Source organism: Misgurnus anguillicaudatus, chromosome 9 (assembly GCF_027580225.2).
Source record: "Misgurnus anguillicaudatus chromosome 9, ASM2758022v2, whole genome shotgun sequence".
Classification (NCBI taxonomy): domain Eukaryota; kingdom Metazoa; phylum Chordata; class Actinopteri; order Cypriniformes; family Cobitidae; genus Misgurnus; species Misgurnus anguillicaudatus.
The window spans coordinates 19,297,118-19,321,260 of NC_073345.2; the positions used below are offsets into that span (position 1 = coordinate 19,297,118).

General features: G+C 40.1%; 1 protein-coding gene across 4 annotated transcripts in view; it reads right to left on the reverse strand.

Moving 5' to 3' along the window:
- Positions 1-24,143, reverse strand: part of cadm1a (cell adhesion molecule 1a) — a 342,552-nt gene that overhangs the window by 37,959 nt on the left and 280,450 nt on the right. For 3 of the 4 annotated variants that reach the window (XM_055180572.2, XM_055180573.2, XM_055180571.2), the window contains 3 exons: positions 23,042-23,138; positions 14,960-15,132; positions 2,576-2,656 (listed from right to left, as the gene is read on the reverse strand). In XM_055180572.2, the coding sequence (XP_055036547.2) occupies positions 2,576-2,656; positions 14,960-15,132; positions 23,042-23,138 (351 nt within the window). The remainder of the gene's footprint in view (positions 1-2,575; positions 2,657-14,959; positions 15,133-23,041; positions 23,139-24,143) is intronic. The other variant, XM_055180574.2, reaches the window with a different exon arrangement.

Here is a 24,143-nt window from a genome sequence, read left to right on the forward strand (position 1 = left end):
CCAAAATTTTGATTGCCCGTGTAGCTGGCAGCCTGTTTCCTGCGTACACAACAAAACACAGGGCTGCGCCTCCACCAATCTGAGCTGTTTTCACTGTAATATAAAGTATTGCCTTGAGGAAGGAGAAAAACAGAGCGAGAAACGATCTAAATCGGTTGCTTCAATATCACAATCATTACAGGCAGCAAATTACATCAGGGTCTCTTTTAGAGATTGAAACCAGCAGCAACATTGATTTAGCTTTCCATCATCAGGGGCCGTATTAGCTTTTGTGTGCTTTTTAGGGTGAGTAGAGTGGATTAGAGTAGCTAATGAGCTTGGTGTGGTCAGTATCGCAGGGGCATTCATATCGTACGGCAACAGAGCTGGCCCTGCAATGAGAGTTTACTCAATTATAAAATAAGCTGGGGTTTAAATGAACCCGGCACAAAACATGCTGAAGCAAATTGCAGTGACTACAATGTGACAACATTTTTTATGTGGTCTGTGGCCTTGATCTGTTACATCTGAAACACATGACTTTTTAAAGGTGCCAAAGAATGCATTGATATTATATGTTACATTTTCTCTGATACATGGCTGCGTATTTAAAAGAGTCAGGAATAATGTTGAGCTCTGCTCTGATTGGCTGTTTCTCAGTGCGGCTCATTTCAGTAGCTCTGTGTGTGTGCAAACAGACCTTATGTTTGAGCCTATATCAGATGAAGATACAGATTTTGAGGAAAATAAAGTATTCAGATATTGGTAATGGATCATTCAGAGTGGTGAGTTTGTGTTTTTTCAGTATGGACACGCGAAATATAACTGTAACGTTTATAGTAGAACTGCAGCCTAAACGCTAGCATATAGCATAAACTAGCATATAATGCTAACTCAGCAGTTTTTAGCACTGTAACAACATTGTAGCAGTCAAAACTTTGTTTTAGATGTTGTGGCGTACATCACGACTGTAACATGACTGGTTTTCCATCGGCCTTTTGCATGCACAAGGTTTACATAAGAAGGAGGAAACAACCTAGCAAGCAAAAACCAACACGTTGAAATGATGGCTAACTATAGACCAGGTATGAGTAACCCACTTTTACCCTAAATAACCTTGAATTTGGTTACATGCCATTTTTGCCAAAATAACTTGAAGATGTATGATATTCCAACAAACTTTCAATGACAGCCCAAATTTAACCTGGTTTTAGCCCAAATTGCTTGCTGGGAATAGTGTTTGAGGGTCATGTCATTACCAAGTACGGAAGTCTTATTATTCATCTAGGTAAATACAGTGTTACATACTACGGCACCTTTAACAAGGATATGCCTATTTAAAGTGTTTTTTAGCAAAGACATGAGATGACGTTTTACAGAACTGTATTTAAAAACATAATAACACTAAAATGATCAACATATGTACCTCAGCTGGAGGGCAGTATAGCCTTTAAAAAGGTCCTAATTTGTGCCATTAGGTACATACAGTATTTTGAAAAAAAAAATCTGATGGTGTTGTCCTCTTGGTGTCAACTTCACTCACACACTCTTGGCAACACACAAAACTTGATCCTTTTCTATTTATATATACATTGTATGTTTTGTATAAATTGTATATATAAACATGGCAATTTTTATCTCTAAAAATCTAAAAAAAAAAAAAAAAATTCTGGGATGGTCCCTTTTTGATCCCAAACTGCATTAAAAATTACCCTTTTAAAAAGCTGTATAAAAGCATTGTCACACTTCATAGAAATTGTATTTTATACAAATAAACATTACTAATTTAGCCTAATAAAGTAATTTAATATTGACTTGTTTAATAAAAATCAGTCAGAGTGTGCTGTTGTACTGAATATAAGCACGACTTGCGAGATACAATACTCTATAATGCAGCGACAGCACTCTTGTTCACAATACATTACCTATCTGGCTACAAGACTCGATTACAGAATCTAAATACATGGACAAATGAATAGCGCGGGTGCAGCTTTGTTGCGATAATTGATATAATGATAGAAACATAAATATTCCTTTTTAGCATCATTATAGCTGAATAGTCGGATATATTCTGCTCATTCACAAATGACAAACATGAACGAGCTTGATCCCAGTTCCTCCTGGCTACAAAGACTCAGTCGTCATTGTCAACCCACAGGAAACATAAAGGGGGCTCTGTAATCCCTGCACCAGACAGGCTTGGATACAGCTCCAGATCCTGATAAGATTACACCACTAAAGGAGAGAACAACCGCAGTAAAATTTGAGAGAATTGTGAAGGGAGCCAGTTCTGACATGTGGCACTGTGAGCCCAGGCCTGGCTCGCGCTCACAAGGGAGACGGTCCTCTTATAATCAGCAAGAGAATCTTATCAGGCTTGGCTGGCTGCTGGCGGCCTCTATTTGTCTCTCATACACACACACACACACACACACACACACACACACACACACACACACACACACACACACACACACACACACACACACACACACACACACACACACACACACATGCACGCACGCACACACACACACACTCTCTCTCTCACACACACACACATGGGTTGGGCAGGTGGATGGAGGTCATACCATACCTTGTATGATGTCTGAAGGGAAGGTTGTGGCAGAGATGGTAGTGGTGGTGGTTGTGGGTTTAAGGGTTGTGGTAAGGGCATCTAGATGAAAAAACACAACACAAAAAAACATGACATACGGGAAAATCAGGAGAAAACGAAACCAAACGTGATCAAATCAACAATAATGAGAGACAGATTTGTGTGTGCTGCGTTGTGTGTGTAGCTTTCCTCCACAGATGGTAAACGAGTCTCTTAACAGTATGTGAATTATCAAGCAAATGCTATTAAAGGAAATACCGCTCTCCTGTGAGGTCATTATACAAGTTAATTGTGGCTGTAGTGCTGTCATAACATATTCTTGTATGTGCCAAGTGTAAACATTTACCGCTGATTTTGTGTATCTGTGTTTGGAAAAGATAATAAAATATCATTTAACCACAATAAAAAGGAAAAGAATATAAAAATGAGACGAGGACATGCGGGAATGTTTAGAAATGGTGAAACACAAAATGCAGATGAAAATGATGGATTATAACTAGGAAGATTAGAGAGTAGTTGTCACAATGGGAACAGGCTGATATCTTAATAACTACTGTATGAGATTTCGATCCAGCAGTGGTTTTGCATGTTGGCTTCAGAAACCAGCTTCAAAAAACTTGTGATTTATAGTTTTTTTTACATAAAATCATCTGTAAAAATATATCTTTAATATTGACTGAGTAAGGTCATGCCAAATAATTAAAATCAATGTAATTGATGCTCCTAATTAGATTATAAGATTTATAAGCAGTGATTTTTCCTAACCTGCATTAAATTAACTGCATTTTTGGGCAATAACAAAAAAAAATTCATATCTTTTATATGATTTCGACATTTGGGAGAAAATTTACATTCCAAAATAACCCCATACTGAGAAATGTTCACTGGCATGAAGTGTGACAACTAGCCCCAGTCCCACATTTCTTCCTACATTACCACAGGGATGAAACACTCAAGCGGTCCATGCTATACATCCTCCCATATCTCAGGATATTTTTGCATCGTCACATCTCATTAGCCATTTTCTTTCCATACTATCTACTAATGTTGTGTCTGATTTAGCAATTGGCTGTGTGGAGTGCTGGGTGCAGTATATTGACAGGAAGAAGGGACAGAGCTGGCGGTGACAGGCTTAGCATGTTTGATGTTGGCGAGTTAACCCAGCATGAGCATTGGCCAGTTCTGCGCTCGGGGTGATCAGGATTTTGCACGGAAAGACAAACAAGCAAACATTAATGAAATGAGTAGAATGGCAAAGGAGGGTGTATGGGGGTGAGCGATGATTCTCGCTGAGATAACAGGCGTGAAAAGTGACGCGCCCTGCGCCACTGTTTGCCCGCCGCGTCCAGACAGATACCACTGTGTTAACATCTGTGGTGGGGGAAATTGGCCAACTCTCTCCCATTCTCGCTTTGTTGTCTGCGCTCCATCAAAAGAGCTCGGTGGGAGCCCAAAAACACTTCCACTCTCTAATGATAAACATCCAGCAGAATAAAGCAGAGAGAGAGAGAGAGAGAGAGAGAGAGAGAGAGAGAGAGAGAGAGAGAGAGAGAGAGAGAAAGAGAGAGAGAGCAGTCTCCATCTCCTCAGCTGATGCACTGGGATCATTCAGAAAATGGCAGCTATGTATTGCATGTCACGTCGCACACTAACACTGGAAGTTCTTCCTTTACGCTATAAAAAAAAGGACTACAGAACACACAATCTTACGTGCATGTACATCCTTTAGACTACAGGTCTATTTGAAATGTAGAGGAAAAAGGGGCAAATTTCTGCCAAATAATAATTATCTCTTTCCCAGCAAGCGTTTTTATGTTTAAAGTTGCCAGCCAGCGCCTGCATTTTTTATGATTTTCACAAAAGTTGAATGCCTTACAGAAAATGTTCATCTTTAAATATATGAACATACATCAAATGAAAGTACAGACCCTCTGCCTTTAAACAAAATGTTTCATCCTACCTTCATTTGTTCTCTTTTTATCACCTCTCAAAAATACCTAATTTTAAGCAAAAAGCTGAGATAATTGCGTTTTTGTAAAGGACTTTTGATAGAGATCAGATTCAAAGCGATTATACAAACATACACGGAGTTTGAACTGTTTGACCTAAAGGGTTGCTTCCGGGTTGTATAAGATGTGTAAGAGCACCAAATGGTGGATAATAGAAATATGGATTGCCGGAAAAACTCATTAGTTGCAGGGAAGCGTTTTCTCTTAATTGACGAGTTAACTTGTCAATGGCAGGGAAAGAGTTAAGGTCCAAGTATTTGTCCAAGGTATTTACTGTAACTGTGGGTTCACACCAGCCGCGTTTGAGGTGTCAAATTCGCGTCTACCATGTCTAGTTTGCCACTTGAACATTTTGAGTTTACTCGCTTCATCCGCATGTGAAATTCTTGTCATCGAGACATTCACGCGGAAATTCGCGTCATGGGAGGGGCTTCTGCGACTCCGCTCGCTTCCTGTAATCACGTCACTACTAGAGCATGCTCCTGATTGGTTAACGCAGCGTGTTTTTCCGCCAAAGTTCTAATTTTTTAACTCAAGCATTTCCCGCGCCAATGCTCAATTAGCACCATTCACGCTAACTAGACGCGTGGATGAGGCGGTATCGCGTCTACCTCACTAAACGCCTCATTCGCGCCGCGAGACCTCCAGACGCGTGTTAACGCTTCTTCACAATGACTTAACATTGAAATCATCCGCGCTATACGCCTCTACCGTGGCTAGTGTAAACGCAGCATAAAGCATTTACACAATTTTTGTTGAACTATTGTATATATTGCTTTAAACGTTCACCTAGCAGCTAAAAAATGTGTATCATATAAAAAAGAAAACACTTGACGGCAATTATTGACTTCTATAGTAGAAAACACAAATGATATGGAAGTTAATGGGTATTATGAACCGTGTGCTTACCATCATTTATCGAAATACATTATTTTGTGTTCAACAGAATAAAGAAACTCGTACAGATTTAGAACAATATGAGGGACACATGTTTATTTTTGGGTGAACTATCCCCTTAGATTTTCTCAATGAAAATACACTGGCCATCCAAAAAAAGTCACCACCTGGATTTAACTAAGCAACTAGGTAAAGCCTCCCTGGCTTCTGCTTTTGGTCAGGACTAAGTTCAGCAATATAATGCGGCGGTTTCCCGGACCGGGATTAGACTAGTCCTAGACTAAAGAGATTTTTAAGAGCTGTCCAAACAACTTGCACTTACATATCTTAAAATACATCAGTGCCCTTTGTTTTGCTTCAAAATGCACACAGGTAATGTTTTTAGTAAGGCATGTTTGTTAAAACTATATATTTCCTAATTAAACTGACACATAGTCCTGAATTAAGCTAATCCCTGTCCCGGAAACCTCCCAATGTGTCCAAAGAATAAGCTCAGCTGACTACCTAAATATATTGAACGACCAGGTTATTCCATCAATGGGTTTTTTCTTCCTTGAAGGCATGGACAAATTCTGAAATGACAATGCCAGGATTCATCAGGCTCAAATTGTGAAAGAATGGTTCAGGGAACATGAGACATCATTTTCACACATGGATTGGAGTCCAGACCTAAACCCATTGGGAATCTTTGGGATGTGCTGGAGAAGACTTTGTGCAGCGCTATGACTTTCCAATCAGTGCAAGATCTTGGCCAAAAATGAGTGCAACTCTAGATAGGAATAAATGTTGAGACATTGGAGAAGGTTATTGAAACCACTGCAAATGCATGCCATAATCAAAGCCAAAGGTGGTCCAATTATATTTTGTTTTCTTTTTTTTGGATGGGCAGAGTATTATGATGTTACTATTAATGTTGGCATATACCAAGAAAGTGACAAACTTTCACATAGCATCTTTAGGTTATGAAAACATAAAAAAATCTAATCCATAATTAGATTTTCAAAAATGTATTACAAAAACTGATTATTTTTCCACAAAATGCTGTTTTTTTAAATCCTATAAATCTATTGAATCAATATATAAATGTGCATTCATCTTTGCCATGTTATATTCATTTAGTTGACTAGTGGTATACACTGATTAAAAAAATAAACATTAATGGCATTAATCAAAAAACGTATTTGTCATATTAGGAACACTGTCATTGCTGATGTTATACTTGGGACGTCATCGCTCAACCTTTTCGGCAACTTTTTTTATCAATGTCTTTATTATATAAAAGTATTATTTTGTTTTTGTTTGTTTGTTGATCACGAAGTACAAGGTAGATGAGCGAAACTACGATTATGTGTGTATTCAAATCACAGACATTATTGTTTACAATGTGTGGAATGGTGCGCTGTGATTTGTTGAGCGGATTTATTGCATTCTGCAGAGAAGGAGGACTGGCGTATATCGCGATTTGGGGAAAAAGGGAGAAAAATGACAGAATAACACAGCGTATATTGTATTTGCGTAAAATTAAGAATTTACTTTTTAATACTGGCGTGATACAATACTGATTTTGGCGGTAACTCATTTAAAAAAGGCGTTTAGCGCATTTTGGAACCAAACTCATACATTTTCAATACCAAAAAATGGCAGGCAGTTCATCAGGTTTCTCTTACTCGTGATCATGTTTTTCAAACTAACGCAACATTAAAGCCACATCCAAAGCCCTTAAATTCGGATCCTAGGAACTAATAAAATATTATACTTCTTTCACACAGGCCATCTTTAAGAGACAGGAGGGGATATATAACTCCTTTACTGCATTTTCTGACGGAAAAGGTACTTTCGAAGATTTGTATGTTTGGCATGCCAATAAAACACCTTAATGGATCACAGCATGTCAGAGGTAAGTTGTAACCTGTCTAAAACTACAGTGATTCACGAGGCAATCGCGGCTAGATGAAAAAATCCCACAGTCATCTTCCAAAAGTGCAGAGCCATGTTGATTTCTCTTGCCAGAGATGAAGAAGCGTCTGTGCTCTTACGTAAGAGAACAGAATGGACCTGCTAGCTTATGCGGATTAGAAAGTAGGCCTTTAAATACATTCATGTGCAATAGAATCCGTGCGAGTGTAACGAGGCTAAATATCCCAATATCGTGATACGCTTGGCCTTCCTTAATATCTTATGGCCTAAGCGCTTTCTTCCCGCAGAAAAGGAAACGGCTGACCACGAAAAGTCAGCGAGCAGTCAAGCATAGCAAATACAGCCTAACAGGCTACAGAGCTCCTTTTACAAGCAGCAGCGGTGCATTTGATCGATATCCACTATAGACTACATTTGCATTAAATAATGTGTGCTGAGCCCTGGAAGCTCAATGCCGTATGAACCAGTGGATACATTAATGGTTTAATAAAAAGCAGAAGAAACCCCATTTGCCATGTGATCGGTGATGCTCTGTTGCGGTGCATCTCAGTAGAGGGGCACCTTTATTGGCTCCACTCCGTTATGATCTGTGAATGCCCAGCAGATGTTTGAGATCACCGGTGTCAATAGCTCATTAAAAACTTGGCAGGCTAAACGGATCTATAGCTCGCTGCATTTTCCAAACAGCCTGTTTTTAGATGATGTCTTCTCAGGATGTTAAGAGATGGCGCTGTGTATCGTGGCATCGGAGCTTATTGACTTTCATAGCGCATACCTGCCATGTCATCTCAGCGTGTGTTTATCAAAGCACATTATGAATCGTGGCAACGAGCTGGGGCGTGTATGTGTGTACCAGGCTCATTAAACCCGAGCCACCGCAAAACACATCCGCTTACGCCAATTCCCCAGACACACAGATGCTGTTTAACCACCTCTCTTGCACTTGTTAAAACAATGCCTCTCCCATATGAAACACAGGGTGTCTCCAGAGACTTTAGGAGGTGTGGAAGGAGCGCAAGGTACATACGCAGACTAAAGCAGATGAATAACGCCGTGGTATTTCATGGCATGTGCTGGATTCATGACGGATGACAGTAATTCAGGAACAACGTGGAATGGGAAAACACAAGGGTGAAAGTGATTAGCAATTGGGGCTCAGGGCTGTTGATTCGCCCATCAGCAACCTTATGTTATCAAGCAGCTTTGCTTGTTTGTTCCAGTAGACTTTTGCTTGCAGTAGCAAAACTAGCAAGGAGAGCAGAGGGAGTTTATCCCAAATATTGATAAGTGTGCTTATGCTACTTTGTGGCTTGGTGACACTGTGGAAACACACACTGAGAACTAACCTGGGAAAAACTACCTGTTGGGATCACTGGGCTTTCCAGAGGCAGAAAACATGTCGAAGCATATGACTTTAAATACTGTTTGTTTTAAGAAGGGAGAGTTCACATTTGCTTTACTGTAGTGTATAGTCAATTTGCATGCGTTCCTAGATTTCTCTTTAGAGAATCAGGGATGAGAAAGTTAAGGGAATAGAGTAAAATAACAATGAGTCATGCACATCTGACATTGGATGCATTTAAGCATATATGCGGACATGCGCCTCGCAAATGTGCCGCCACAAACTGCAAGTCTGGAAAAAAACTGTTATGGTGTTCCTGATTATCAACCTGTGGATGTTTTTCATCGCTAAAAGGGAGTTTGGGAACTTACAGCAAAGCACAGATGACAACAGGTTTACTCGAGACAGAGCAAGCTAGCATAAAGATAAAGCTAATCTTTTACATTATAGCGATGACGCTGGTACTGACGATTCTTTCAGACCAATCCGTGATCTACAGTGTTTTCGCGTCACATTTTGGTATCAGCTCTGGTCGCTTGAAACCCCAACCAAGGTGGTACTAAAAAAGTATCAGGTACTACGTACTGCACCAGTGGAAAAGCCCCCAAAAGTAAGCTGACCCAACCCAAAACAATCCGTGGGGTACTATGCAATGGAAAAGCATGATTATTTGCACCCTTAAGGGGACACTCACACTAAGGGTAACCCAACCAAACTGTGCCCCAGCGCGATTGTCCCCCCTCCCAACTCATCCAGAAGCACGCCCTTGCACTGTGCCATCCGAGCCGGGGCGCACTTTCGTCATTAGAATGCGATTGTTTTAAAAAAAAAAACAGGAAGTAACACGCTCTCTTAACACTGGAGCCCATCGTGATATGAAGTCTGTGTTTTTTATTCTGCGTCGTTTTATTCTGCTCTCAGATGCATCATATTGAGTTGATTTGTCGCGTGAGCAACGTAACCCCGCTGCACGCATCAGAAGGTTTTTACGAAGGCAGATATAAGTGAGTGGTCGGGCAATTACGTCTCTCTTTTTGAAACACACTTTGGTTCCGTGCCTGGGCCCAAGTGACCCGCGCTCGAGCCCACCTCTGCAAGCCGGCCAGGGCACGAATAACCGAACCACAGTTTGGATTGTGTAAGTGCTCCCCTAGGTATTTTTTTAAAGGATAGCACCCCAGTGACAGCCACTTTGAGAGTATACTATGTTACTCTATCAACTAAAGTAAACTACAGGAACACTGTAAACCCGGATAAGTTCTACTAACTCAAAAAAATTGAGGCAACTGTTGCCGCTATTTTTCTAAGTTTGCCAACTTAAAAGTTTTGAGTACTGACAACTTCAATTCAAATCAAAAAAATGTATTTATCTAAACTTAGATAAAGTCTTTTATAAATTAAATGATATAATTTATGTAACTTAAATTGTAGAAGTAGTTTTACTTAAATATTTTGTGGCAACTGATTGCCTTGTTTTTCTTAAGTTTCCTGATCTCAAATATCTACATTTTACAACTTAACAGAACACTGTAAAACCCAGTTTTATTTCAGAGTACTCAAAATATTCAAGTAAACTAACTACCATTTAATTTTTTCACAAATCACAGAAACATATCATGTGACTCATGAAAATTTGATACCAGTGAAAGTGTGTTGAGGCTGAGCTCAGTGCTGACTTTCACATAGATATTGTTTATATGATAAAGCAACACATTATTGACCTAAAGCCTAAGCACAGGCACTACACTTCAGAACAATGGTAAGCACAAAACTGAAAAAATAGTAAACTTTTCTAAATCTCCAACATAAATAAATGTTTAACACTACTGAGTCTTTTTGTTTACTAAAAACCACATAAAATATCACTTAATTTCAAAAAATGCTCTCGTTTTGTGGGCTCATGCAAAGCATGCTGGGAACTGAACCTCCTTAACCAATGGTGTTGATTTAACTTTAAAATGAAGTAAATTTGCAGTGACAGACTCTTTCTTACAGTAGCTTACCTGACAAATTGAACTTATCACAACCACCAAAAGTTGGTAATTATTTGCATCCAAGAGCAAATTCCTTTTCAAAGGAAAAAAAGTGCCTTTTCAATGATGACGTCACTTTTTGGTAAAAACCGCCACTAGGCTTTGGTGTAGTTGTAAAAACTCAAAAAAATATTTACTGTTAACTTAAATCTATGATAGATGTTGAATAAACTCAAAAATAATAGTTAGCTAAACTTTTTGGCACATTTTGAGTACCAGGTACTTTCTATTATAAGTTAGTTTTACTGTTTGGTTTTACAGTGAATTCTTAGGGAGTAACGCATTTTTTTTAAACTCGTGTGTTAAAAATGTTAAACATAAAAAACAAAAACTTGAATGCTCTAGTTCTTGCTTAAAAGCATTCTTTCATCTTAAGACATCCTTTCGGGAAGGTTTAACATTGCCTCTACGCTCTAATATGACACATTTGCATGTCTGAATTCACAGCCGACTGAATTCCTGAACGGCAGGTTTGAACAGCCACATCTGACAGCAGCCACATTTATCCGAGAAATCTGACTTTAAAATGTTTGTGTCACCAAAACAAGTTTCAGAGAAAACATTGATGGGGCATATTGAATGAAAGTGAGCAAGGTCTTTAAAATTAAGAGAGAGTGTGGAAGGAGACGTGATTTACTGCTTCATTATTATAACATAGGAACACAATTGGTGAAATCTGTGGCAACACTGCACATCTTGTTTTTTTTCCTCCCTACATATGTTGAGATCAGTGGACCGAGTCTGAATTTTCCTGAGTTACATGCACTGCTAGAATGACTGCTGTTTTTCCAGCTGTTTCACCTCTACTGTTACACATGTTGTGGGATATACAGCACAATTAGTTGACTCAGACACTCTGAAGCTTGTCATAAAATAAGGCTGTTTATCAATCATTCTGCAATTTGTGGTCTGCATGCAAGCTGGGCTGAACCCACATCAGTTGAGAATTCAGACTAAAACAAATATCTGTTCATGCTTGTCACAGACAGAACCACAGAGAGGATTCCCTCAGAGACATTTAACACTTTAAGTTTGGCAATCAGCTCTCTATACTTACAGTTTTATGTGCTTTATGCTCTCCACACGTGCAACAAATTTTAGGGTTCCCACAATTTTGAACTTTTGGTGTTTTATTGTCATGCCATTTGCTGCTAAATGGTTCCATAAAGAACCTTTGTCATGAAGAACCCTTCAAGCACTTTTATTTTTTAAAGGTGTAATAAGCAATGAAGTTCTGCTTTGTAAAAATATTCATTACAAAAATTTGATTACTTAAGATTTGATTTATTTCCATGACATTTCACAACAGTGTAATTACATGATGCTTTCATTACTGTGGGAACCGTGAAATTTGATCCACCGTGAGATGTGCAACATTGTGGGCTAAGCACAGTTAAAGGAAACGTATCACCGTGATCGATTCCTGGCGAGCGGCTGCGAGATACCAGAGGAAAGCCCTCTAAACATGGAGGAATTGTTACGGAGAGGAAACGAGAGCGAGGGTGACAGGCAGAGGAGGAGCGCGCGATATTAAAGGCCAGCCCTGTGAAGGCAAAGGTAGTCTTTATTAGGTTAGAGGCGCTCTGTAAACTTGTTACCGGGCGGTGTGTTAGATCTCATTCCCCCGCAGGGGCATGCTGGGATGGGGGCTCTGGAAAAGTGTCTCAGGGAATGTATTTTTTCCCCATAACCAGTTTAGTGCCAGCCACCCTCCAAGTGTTCTCCATCACTTAGCTTCACAACAGTTGGGGAACAAACGCATTAGAGAAAAATTGCCTCTGCAGTACATCTGTTCTGGCTGTCTATCGAGGGGCCACCAAGCTCTTCCATGGAAAAGCAAAGATGGGAAATCAGCTCTGAATGCTTTTCCTCTCATCCATAAGTGATTTTGCGCTTCGATTGCACAGATTGTTGGGCATGCAAGTGCATTTTAAATGCAACTACCAAAAGTACTATTTGTGTATTTGAAGGTTAAAGGGGCCATGGCACAAGACTTTTTTAAGATGTCAAATAAATCTTTGGTGTCCCCAGAGCACATATATGAAGTTTTAGCTCGAAATACCATATAAATAATTTATTATAACATGTTAAAATTGCTACTTTGTAGGTGTGTGCAAAAATGTGCAGTTTTGGGTGTGTCCTTTAAAATGCAAATGAGCTGATGAAATTCAAACACTAATCACAATGATGGTGGTTTGTTGCAATTAAAACTCAATTGTGCTTTTCTCTGCACTAAATGGGAGTGATGTGGTTGTATAGTGCAGATTAAGGGGTGGTATTATTATAATAAGAGCTCCTTATGACATCATAAGGAGAGACGAATTTCAACGACCTATTTTTTCATGTGCTTGTAGAGAATGGTTTACCAAAACGAATTTATTGGGTTGATCTTTTTCACATTTTCTAAGTTGATAGAAGCACTGGGGACCCAATCATAGCACTTAAACATGGAAAAAGGCAGATTTTCATGCCATGGCCCCTTTAAGTAACAAAACGTTTTTTTAGATAGAAAATGAACTTTTTCTTAAACTGAATGACCCTTCCTCATGTTACTCAAAACTAGTATAACTTTCAGTTTTCTTTTATTGTGTCAAACCAATACAAAGTCAGAACTGTCAAAAAGCTGTAAAAACATGAAAGACTCAGATTTGAACCCTGGCCTCTTTTCACTGTAAATAAAAACGGCTCCAGTAGTATATGCCATCTCACACTTATAAGGTGCAAGACGCCCTATTATTGAACTGTGCATTGACATTACAACGGTTGAGAGGCTGTTGATGCATCTAGGCATCACTTTCCTTACAGTACAGTATGTATGGCATCTAGATTTGCAGCAAACATTTTTTTATACATAAACACTCAAAGTGTCTACAACCATTACAGTGTTTGCATAAGGCCATGCATGAATGGCTTCACAATAACCCTTCTAATATGCCACGTTTTACATTACATATGAAAACGTGTCCTTAGAGCAACAGCTTGCTAAACAGTCATTTTGCTTTTGCATTAACATCTCTTTAAAGCATAAGTGTTTAATTGAACAGTGGCTCGACAGAACGTCTAATATGTGAAGTGTCTGAGGAGCGTTGGCACGCTGATGCCGTGGCTCTCTGCGAATGTGTCAGGGCCACCGTGTTTGTAATACGCAGATGTCGTCCCATTTCCTTGCGTGAGAATAATTATAAGACTATAGAGCACCCAGATGTCGCCGGTGCTTGTTTATATGAGCGTACGTTGAATATTTCTTAGCGTTGAAGCGCACATCAATGTGTATACAGTAAGTGACTGTGGGTGGGGAGGGATGTTTGGAGACGCGTGACACCAGATTAAACGGCAGCAACCCCACCATCCTTGTTCTGCATTAGCAATTCTAATGTCACACAAGATATGTGGTTGAATTACTGTAGATATTATAAGCGGCATCAAACATGAAAACCATCAAACGTCCTGATAGATTCTGTTATATTCGCCGCTGTTTTTAATAGGGGAGGGATTTGAGCTCTCAGAGCGCCATACGTGGTTGTGTCACTCTCTCTTGTATTCTGTTGGTTCAACTGTCATGAATTTCTAGTGGAATGACTGCCAAGCTGCTCATGGGAGAAACGTGTGAAAAGCCTGTCGCAATTACTGGCGCATTTGCGCTTCGTGCTGGGGCAAGTTTTTGGAACACGCACCGTCGGGGCGAAGCCAAGTTTCTGTGGCGACCCACCGGCAGCATGCAATGTTAAAGAGATCTGGGCGAAGGTTTCCCACACGCACAAACAAAACTTTGGTTTCTCCAAAGCTAAATCACTGTGACAATTTGACGGAATTTACTCGGGGTGAATCTGAATTACAAAAAAGTAAACAATACGGCACTGATGGTCTCTTGTAAGTTCGCCTTACTGTTGGCTTCTAAATCCTCATTACGGCACAAATCCTTTTTTTTTAAATAGCTTTGAGGCCATTGTTATGTCGTGAAAATGGAGGACAGCAATTTCACCACAGGCTTAGCGCGGCAAACGATATCACAAGTGAATTCCAGGAGGAAAATGGTCAGATTAGAACATGTCCTGAAGGAAATGCCATTGAGATCAATGTTATTGACCCATGACTCAGATGGAGCGGTGGAGTGGGTGAAAGAAGAAAAGAGCGAAGGGAAGCTACTCGGTCACGTTGAACTTACCGTACACATAAAGGATGTAGTCATCATACGATTCGCCCACCGAATTAGAGGCCAGACATCGGTAAGTGCCATTGTAGGACTTGTTTAAGTTCTCGATGAAGAGATCTGAGCCGGTGATAACTGCATGAGAGGGCACGTCGTCATCCACCTTTACCCAATTCACCTGTTGGGGCCTAAATGAAAGAAATAAAATTGTGTAACCAGTCATCTGACCATCACTCTTGTAAACATGACATTTTCTGATTGGAACCGCCCATTTAAGGCAGCACTGTCATTTTTGTGCGCAATATGTCATCTCGCCAACATGTGCAATATGTGTTGTCTAAAACTAATAATAGTTATGGCTCTTCAATCAAAAAAAGCACTTGTTATGGTCGGCAACAGATTCGACCAATAGGCTTGTGGCGCCGGCTAACCAAACATATTTCGGCACACCAACAAAAACCCCTGAAAGGCTGTGATTTTCTCGTCTGCTTCAATTAAGTGCCACAACAAGCTATCTCCTTTTGTCCTCTAAACACCTGAGCCAGACACACAACAGCCTTTTCTGCTTCCACATTGATGAACAGAATGAGCTAAATCCACTGTGGAAAAATAAAAGAGGCCCTAAATTCCGCTCGCCCCTCACAAGTTTCAATGGCACTGCTGCAGTTTTGTTATTTCCCATGAGTCTCTGAGAAGGTTCTCCCTTGTTGTTTTGTTTTTGTGTGTCTGTGTTTAAACTTGTTACCAGCCATTGAAAACAGCAGAAAGGAAAAAACACAAAAACCTTCACACGTTTAAAACAAAGGAACGGATCGAGCTAAACAGCAGTTGATCCTCGGCACCTGAGGACGGCAAACAACATTTGATGGTGAGCGCTGTGTGAATTCTATATAGAGGAAAATCTGAGAACAGTGTAAATCTGAGGTTAAATATATATGCATGGCATAAAGACTGATATGGAAAAGAAGAAATGACCTAGAAAAAGTGTCTTATTGAGAGAACGGCAAAGGGGGAGACATACTATGGAGGGGCTGCAGAGAACTTGGGGTGAGATAAAGAATACAAATAGGATGGCAGGCCAAGCCCTGTACCGCCTGATAGTAATGACTAGAGCCCCTCTCCAAGCTTTAATGAAAATGACTTCCAATTTTCTCCTCACTGTATTGATTGTATTTTCATCTTTATTAAATGAATTTGGTCGGCGCCTCGGCTCCCCGCAGCATTTTAGTTTGTGGATGTTATGGTGGGTTGTCGAATGTAAAAACATCAGAATGGATTTTATTACATATTGTGTGCACATGTTGGGCAAACACTGATAACTTGGACACAAATATTTGGACACTTCGGTCACACTTAAAAATGCATGAACTTCACTGCGTTAAGAAAACCAGGTGGCATCTGCGAGTAGATGATGCTGGATTTTTACTCAGAATTCATTTTAAGTGTTCTGAGCCAATCTGCAATTACTTCTAACAAAGTTTTGATTTCTAGTGAATGTATGAAGTCATATCTTTCAAATTCAGAGAGGTGTCCTATAGCAGATGAAGTTCAGCATTTTAAAAAATGCTTTAAAGGGATAGTTGGGCCAAAAATGATATTAAACCCATCATTTACTCACCCCCATCTGTCCGAGATGCATATGTCCATCGTTTTTCAGACAAACACATTTGCACTTATTTTAGAATTTTTTTTAGATCTTTCAGTTAATTAAATGTGAAGTTACGGGGGCCATGTCCTTCAAGTCCAAAAAATGTGCATCCATCCTTCACAAAATAAATCCAAACGGCTCCAGGATGATAAATAAAGGCCTTCTGAGGGTAATCTGCGCGGTGCTGTTGTAGAAATATCCATATTTAAAACTTTATAAACCAAAATAACTACCTTTCATTTTAGACTCCTCTGTATTCAGGAGAGAGTATCAGCGTAGTGTACGTACTTTTCTTAGAGACGTATGACAAATTCGGTGGGCGGGGGCACAGAGCAGCAGCAGAGTAACCTCCGTACGCTGCGTAAGCTCTCATCCTGAATGCGGATGCGACTAAGATGGCGGCATTACCGGATGCGACTTTTTTTGGTTTATAAAGTTTTAAATGATATTTCTACAAAGAAACTGTGCGGATTACCCTCAGAAGGACTTTGTTTATCATCGTGGAGCCGTTTGGATTTATTTTGTGAAGAATGGATGCACACTTTTTGGACTTGAAGGTCGTGGACCCCATAACTTCACATTTGATTAACTGAAAGATCTAAAACATTTTCTAAAATAACTGAAAATGTCATCGTCTGAAAAATTATGGACATATGCATCTCGGACGACTTCGGGGTGAGTAAATCATGGGTTTAATATCACTTTTGGCCAAACTATCCCTTTAAAACAAACCACGTGCGAATTCAACATTCAACACTATTGCTGAGTATTTTCTCCATAAAATTAGATTTTTCCAAAGACAGACTTTAAAACTACCTTACTGTCACAAACAATTAACCAATCACATCATCACAGTTGAATGAGTGGATCAGTAGTTTGAGCCATAGATATAATGTAGATGCTGCATAGACTTGGCACGAAACGATTGCAGTAGAGTTCTCAACGGGTCGGGTCGGCCCAACAAACCCGAACGGACCCGCGGGTTCGGGTCAAAAATACAACAAAAGACTCGGGTCGGACCTCGGGCTTAATCTTTTCCACTCAGTGAATCTTTATTTATTAATCATCGCTGCTGTTCACCGGAAGGTCTGGCTGCTGCGTGCAACGTGCTGGGTACATGTTTAAGTTCTTGTTATTTATTATTTTGTGATTTTTATTTAAGGCATATTTATATAGCCTATTTATATATTTAAAGTTTATTTGTTTGTATTGTTAAAAGGTGTCAGGCTGCGGGTCGGGTTCGGGCAGATAATTCATGTTGATGTGTCTGGTTACATCGGGTACGTACTTTAAAAGCCACAGGCTGGGTCGAGTTGTAATTTTCAGGCCCGTTGAGAATTCTAGATTGCAGAACTACTGCTTCAGCTCTACTTCTGTGATGCTCACATGGGCTGTTTGAATGCTCTAAACTGCAGAATGTAGCATCTATTTACATATATATCTATGGTCTGAGGTGGTGTTGAAAAAGTGAAGGCGGGGACTAATTTGCTATTCATACTGTATGTATGGTCTGGCGTGCTGCTCTTAGTGCAGTGTGAAAGACCTAACCTGTAAACAGGGCCGGAGTGGGGCCACTTTTCAGCCCGGGAGTTTCAGGCCCAAGACCGGCCCACTTTTTCCATAGTGTTATTCCAAATTAGCACTTTTTTCAAATTGGATAAATAAAGCAACAGTTCAGCTCTTACTATAGTTTTTATTAATATCATGGTTCAACAAATAAGGTAAAAGTTAAATAATATTTCACTTAAGATGAGAAGTTAACAAAATATTCCTCTACACTCTGAAGAGGGCTGGGTTGCTTTTTACCCATGGTGGGTAAATGTTGGGCGGAACAAATGCTGGGTTGGAGTGACCCAATGTTGGGTTGTTGTTATGCAACCATGGATTATAGTAACCCAACAGTTGGGTTAAAACAACCCAGCATTGGGTCAGTTTTGGCCCAGCAGCGTGTTCTGTCCAGTGTTTACCCATTGTGGGTCAGAGATGGCCCAGCCCTGTTTAGAGTCTATTCCACAAGAAAAGGTTGATAAATTATTAGCATTGCTAATGCTATGAGGCCTATGATTAACCAGGTGCAAATAGAAATATAAAACCTAGTCCTAATTAAAAAAGAAAACAGTTTGACCAAAAATATTAAATCCAATATTGGGTAAATATATAGCATAAAAAGTGATTTATAAGCTTTTTTGGGCTGCTCGTTTTTGACTGGGAACACAAAAGGTGTTATAGGGTTCTGAACACAACCTGAGAGGGTTAAATAACTTTAATTCATATTGTTTACTCATGGCCTCCTCATTTTCAGCGGGGAACTGGCTTATCTGCTGCTCAGAAGCTGCTTGCATAATATTTGCAAAGTCTATGAATCGCATGTATACACAAAAGGCTAATATTTTAACAAAAAAAATGTTGGCTTGTAAATAGTTTGAAAACGGTATTAGCCGAATAATTACGTTGCTAATGCTAACCATTACTAGGCGTATTTCTCTTTAAGTTACCTGTTGTCACTTTTGTTTGTCCTCTTGAAAATAAATCTGTAAGTTTGTCACATTTGGCAGCATCATCCTAATGGATTTTTTCTTCAACCTGTTTTTTTTCGCCCTCCTCCTCTCAGACGCGTATTGTTACGGTAGGGCCGGCCCAGCCTACCGGAGAAAAGAGGTGTGTTCGACATCGGCTGTGGCTGGATGTAACCAATCGGCGAGATTAGCCGCTGGGAGGAGCTGAAAACGGAGACGTGAAGTCTGACGCGCTGTGCTTCCCGTAGTTTGCAGCATTTACGTCAGGCATGCCTGATCACGTGCCGTTTACTTGCTTTATCGCAATAAACATGATTTTTAAGATGTAAACTACATAAAAAGTGAATTATACTGTTTTGAATGTCCGTGTATGAGCATGAGTGGAACTGAAGAGGCTACCGCATCTGTTTTTACAAGAATAAAGTTCAACATAAGCATATATTATTTAAATACCAATGTAGTTGGGTCTACGTTTTTTATCCATTTTATTTTGATACAATATAACATCGCGACTACATGAAAAGAGCTTTAACTGTAATAAAAATACAGATTTGTGAGTATTTGTGGAACTAAGGGCGTAAAAATACACACGAAACACACGTGATTGTTGTCATGTGGTGAATCCGACCAATCGTGAAACAGCTGTGTCGTCATTACAGCCCGTGCAGCTCCTCTTCGGGAACTGCGCTGGCTAAGTCAGGCGGCTGATCTCGAATCGCTCTCGCGGTACTTAAAAACCATATGACACAGTCACGTGCCTGCAGCGCCAGCTGAAGTCGGACAAAAGTACTAACCAAAATGCACTGCTTCAAGTCAGCCGCCGATCGGTCTGCGCAGCGCCGCATGAAGTCGAACACACCTAAGATTTCTTGGACGCGCTATGGACCGAACCAACTCTATGGGAGGGGAGGGGAAAATTCCTTCACATGGTACAACCCATGCAGAGGCTGCGCGCTGCAGTGTCAATGGGAAACGTGTGAAGTGTCATTTAAGAGAAGACAGACTCACTAACGTGACAAATGAAAAAAAAAAAAAAAAAACTCGACCGGCCCAAAAGTGAAGCGGCCCACCGGGAATTCTCCCGGTTCTCCCGATTACCCACTCCGGGCCTGCCTGTAAACATCAATGCTAAAAAACGCGCAGTTCACACATGCATTGTGCAACCTGATCTCACAAATTTCTCTGTGTTAAAGTCACAGAATATTTTGCTCATTTATCTGTGTCATTGTCACGGATCTCCCCATTTTTCCGTGTACGTACCACCACGGAATGTCAGTTTCACATATTGGTTACTCAATTGTTTTTTCCTATTTTCTTACCATTGTCGATTGGGTTTGGGCTTAGAACGACTTTCTGTTACATAAAATGACATCCTAACCCAAACCCAACTCTAACCCTAAACAATTGTTTAAAAATCAGAAAAAATTGTATAAACCAATAGTTAACACTGCAGAATGTAGCAGTGGCAGCCGATGACTTCTTTTTTCGAGGGCGCTTGATGCAAAGTTCGTCACAACATGTATGTAGTCCGTCGTGTGTGGTTCGTAATTTCAAAATATGTGTTCTGCGTGTCGAGTGATCCTATGTGCATCACGTGTCTTGTCAAAATAAGTGCATGCTGCAGACGCGTCTAAAGGGTTTATGATAAAAGAGACGCTTACATTTACTACATACTCGCATAATCTCATGCGTATTCAGAGTTTACTGTTAAGGGAGTGTCTTGCGTGTGTTTTGTGAACGTGAGCGTCTCTTTTGTCATGGACGGTTTTGGCGCGTGTGCAGCAGGCACTTATTTTGATAAAACATGTGATGCACATGGTTCACATGACGCAACAAACACATATTTTGAAAACACGAGCAACACATATGACACTCAGAACACATATTTTGAATTTGCACCCCTCGGATGAGCAGTCACGAACCGCCACTGGAATGTAGCTTCTATTTTTTGATTAGTGGCGGCTCGTGACTGCACTTCCGAGGATGCGCTAATTCAAAATAAGTGTTCGGATTGTCACGTGTGTGGTTCCTTTTTCCAAAATATGTGTCATGCGTGTGGAGAGATCCTGTGTCCATCACGTGTTTTGTCAAAATAAGTGCCTGCTGCAGACATGTCAAAACCGTTTATGATAAAAGAGACGCTCACGTTCCCTAAATACATGCAACACACTCCCTTAACAGTAAACTCTGATTACGCATGAGATTGTGCGAGTATCTGGCACACATGAGCGTCTCCTTTCAAGTTCAAGGCAGCAGGCACTTATTTTGGCATGACACGTAAGGCACACACGATCTCTCAAAGCGCAGAACACATATTTTGAAATTACGAACCACACACATGACAAGCTACATACATGTTGTGACGAACTTCACATCGTGCGCTTCAAAAAAAGACGTCACCAGCCGCCACTGATTTACATATATATCTATGGTCTGAGTTGGTGCGAAATAGTGAAGGCGAGGACTAATTCGCAAATTCATATGTATTCTCTGAGCTGTGTGATTGAATAGAGGTGGTGACTAATTTGCATATTCACATACCCACATATACTAACTGAGGCAAAGGTGTAGAATTACATTCAAGCTGCTTTAAGGCATAAAGAAACTACTGTCACAGGAAAAAAAAAAATATATATGCTATTATGATGCTCAAAGATGTGTTTTAAGTGATACAATTATTGACTACAGCGGGACTTCGTTTTAACAACAGGCCACATATTTTTTTGTTTTTCAGTAGTACAGATCTCTGACTGATGGCCTTGTATACACCTCTTCAGTATGCATGCACATGCACTGCTAGTGAAGGACTGATTTCAGCATACTACTGTATGAAAAATAACAGGTGCTTCATGTTTATTAAAGCTTCATGATTCAAATAAATATTTATAGTGCACGAAAAATGAAGCCATCAAAGAAAAAAATGCAGAGCACTTTGGGACAAAACCAGCTTAAAACAAGCTATATTTGCTATATTTTGATCTTTCTACAATCTTTAGTGAGTTTTGTAGTTAATTTTTGTATTTACATCTTACGTTAAATTTGGTGTTTGTTTTCTGTGTCACAACCAGATGTTGACACAACTAGGGAACTCTTATTTTTTTATTTATATTTGACATTATGAATACATAGAAGTGCATTCAGTCTTGTCAAATATAGAAATCAATGGAAAATCAATAACTAAAATCAAACTTTGATGCTCCAAAACTCTGAATTACATTAAAAGACTTTAACCTGGATTTCAGTTTCAATTTTTGAGACTTTTTGAGAGTAAATTAAAAAAATATATACATTTAAGTTACATTTTAGCGTGCTTTGCAGCACTACTAGGTTTCTCTGGCCATCAGATATGAGAGTCTCTGACCCAAACTAGATCTTAAGGGAACACGCCGACTTTTTGGGACTTCTGCTTATTCACCGTATCCCCCAGAGTTAGATAAGTCCATACATACGTTTTTTTATCTTCCTGCGTGCCGTAACTCTGTCTGACGCACCCACTGCTAGCCTATCTTAGCACAAAGACTGGAAGTAAATGGCTCCAGCAAGTATACAGCTCCCAATAAGTGACAAAATAACGCCAACTTTTTCCTATTTATATGTTGTGATTTATATAGTCACAGCTTGTACAAATAACAAGGTCATATGAGACACAGCAATCTTTAACCGTATACATACTGGGAACTATATTCTCAAAAGGCGAAGCACTGCTACTTGGGCGGTATTTTGTCAATTATTGGAGCAGTATGCTAGCTGGAGCCATTTACTTCCAGTCTTTGTGCTAAGCTAGGCTAGCGGTGGGTGCGACAGACAGGGTAACATGACGCACGGAGATGAAAAGGGTATGTATGGACTTTTCTAACTCTGGGGGATACGGTGAAAAGTCGGCGCGTTCCTTTAACAAACTGTACCAATATCAGCAGAGACGGATAATCTTACTCTGGTTTGCCTTTAGTCCGACACGTTAGTTCCAGATTCTCGCCCTCTCTGGTGAGACCCACCGGAAACTCCACCACGATTTTCACCTCGGGTTTATCTGCAAAGGAGAAAGAAAAGCACATGAGCGTCTCGTGCCCCCAGGCGGCATGAAACTTTTAACAGCCTTGGCTTTGTTCAGCGCTTATTGGATTGTTCTTCACAGTTTGATTCTTTTCTTCAGATTTACGTTTGTTTGAGACCCAATGCGTGCATGCTTTATGTATTAACCTTTGGAGTCATTTAAACATAATAAATACACCCTAATGTTTGCCATGTATACATTCAGATGAGTCACAATAATATAAATGTTCATATTCTTGAGCTCTTAGCATTGACCTTTCTGTTCTGTAAGTACTGCCCTTTGCCATATCTATTAAAGCGAGCGGCCGCTCAATGGCTTTATTCTCCCGTGGCTGGCGGCAGGTAGCCTGCTGGCTTTTTGCACCTTGCGTCAGCCTTGCCTCTCAGCGCTAGCTGCTATGTTCAGCATGAAATGTGCACTTCTTCTTGGCAAGGCTCAGTTCTTTTTCAATTCAGCTGGGATTAGAGTTCCTACTGTGTCTGTACAGTGCAGCAGGAGGGGTGACATTCAAACTGACGTTGGACACATAACTAATGCTCCTTCACACATAAAATGTCCAGGACTGTGTGTCTTGACAACATCAGAGTTTTTATATATACGGGTAAAGAGAGGGGTGTGTGGTCACTCGTTCTCCATTTGCGTAAACTTCTTGCATAACGGTATTACTGGAGTCTAATAGGATTTTTCAGTCTGTCTGCTGGTCTAATGACATGATGAAACCTAATGGCAAACAGCTTATGTAAGAAAATCATAGAGACATTTACGGCCCTTGGCATTTAATGGACTTGACAAGGCTGCTGTGCTGTTTCTTTGTTGTGTCTAATATTAGGCAAATACCAAAAAGCTTCCTGTTTGGCAGGTAGTGCTTCTGCATATGAGGACATGGCGATGGAAAAACAGGAAACGGCAATCTCTGTGTAATACTAAGTGCTAATGAGAGCACAGACAGAGAGAGCGTCAAAAACTGAAAGCATTACGAGC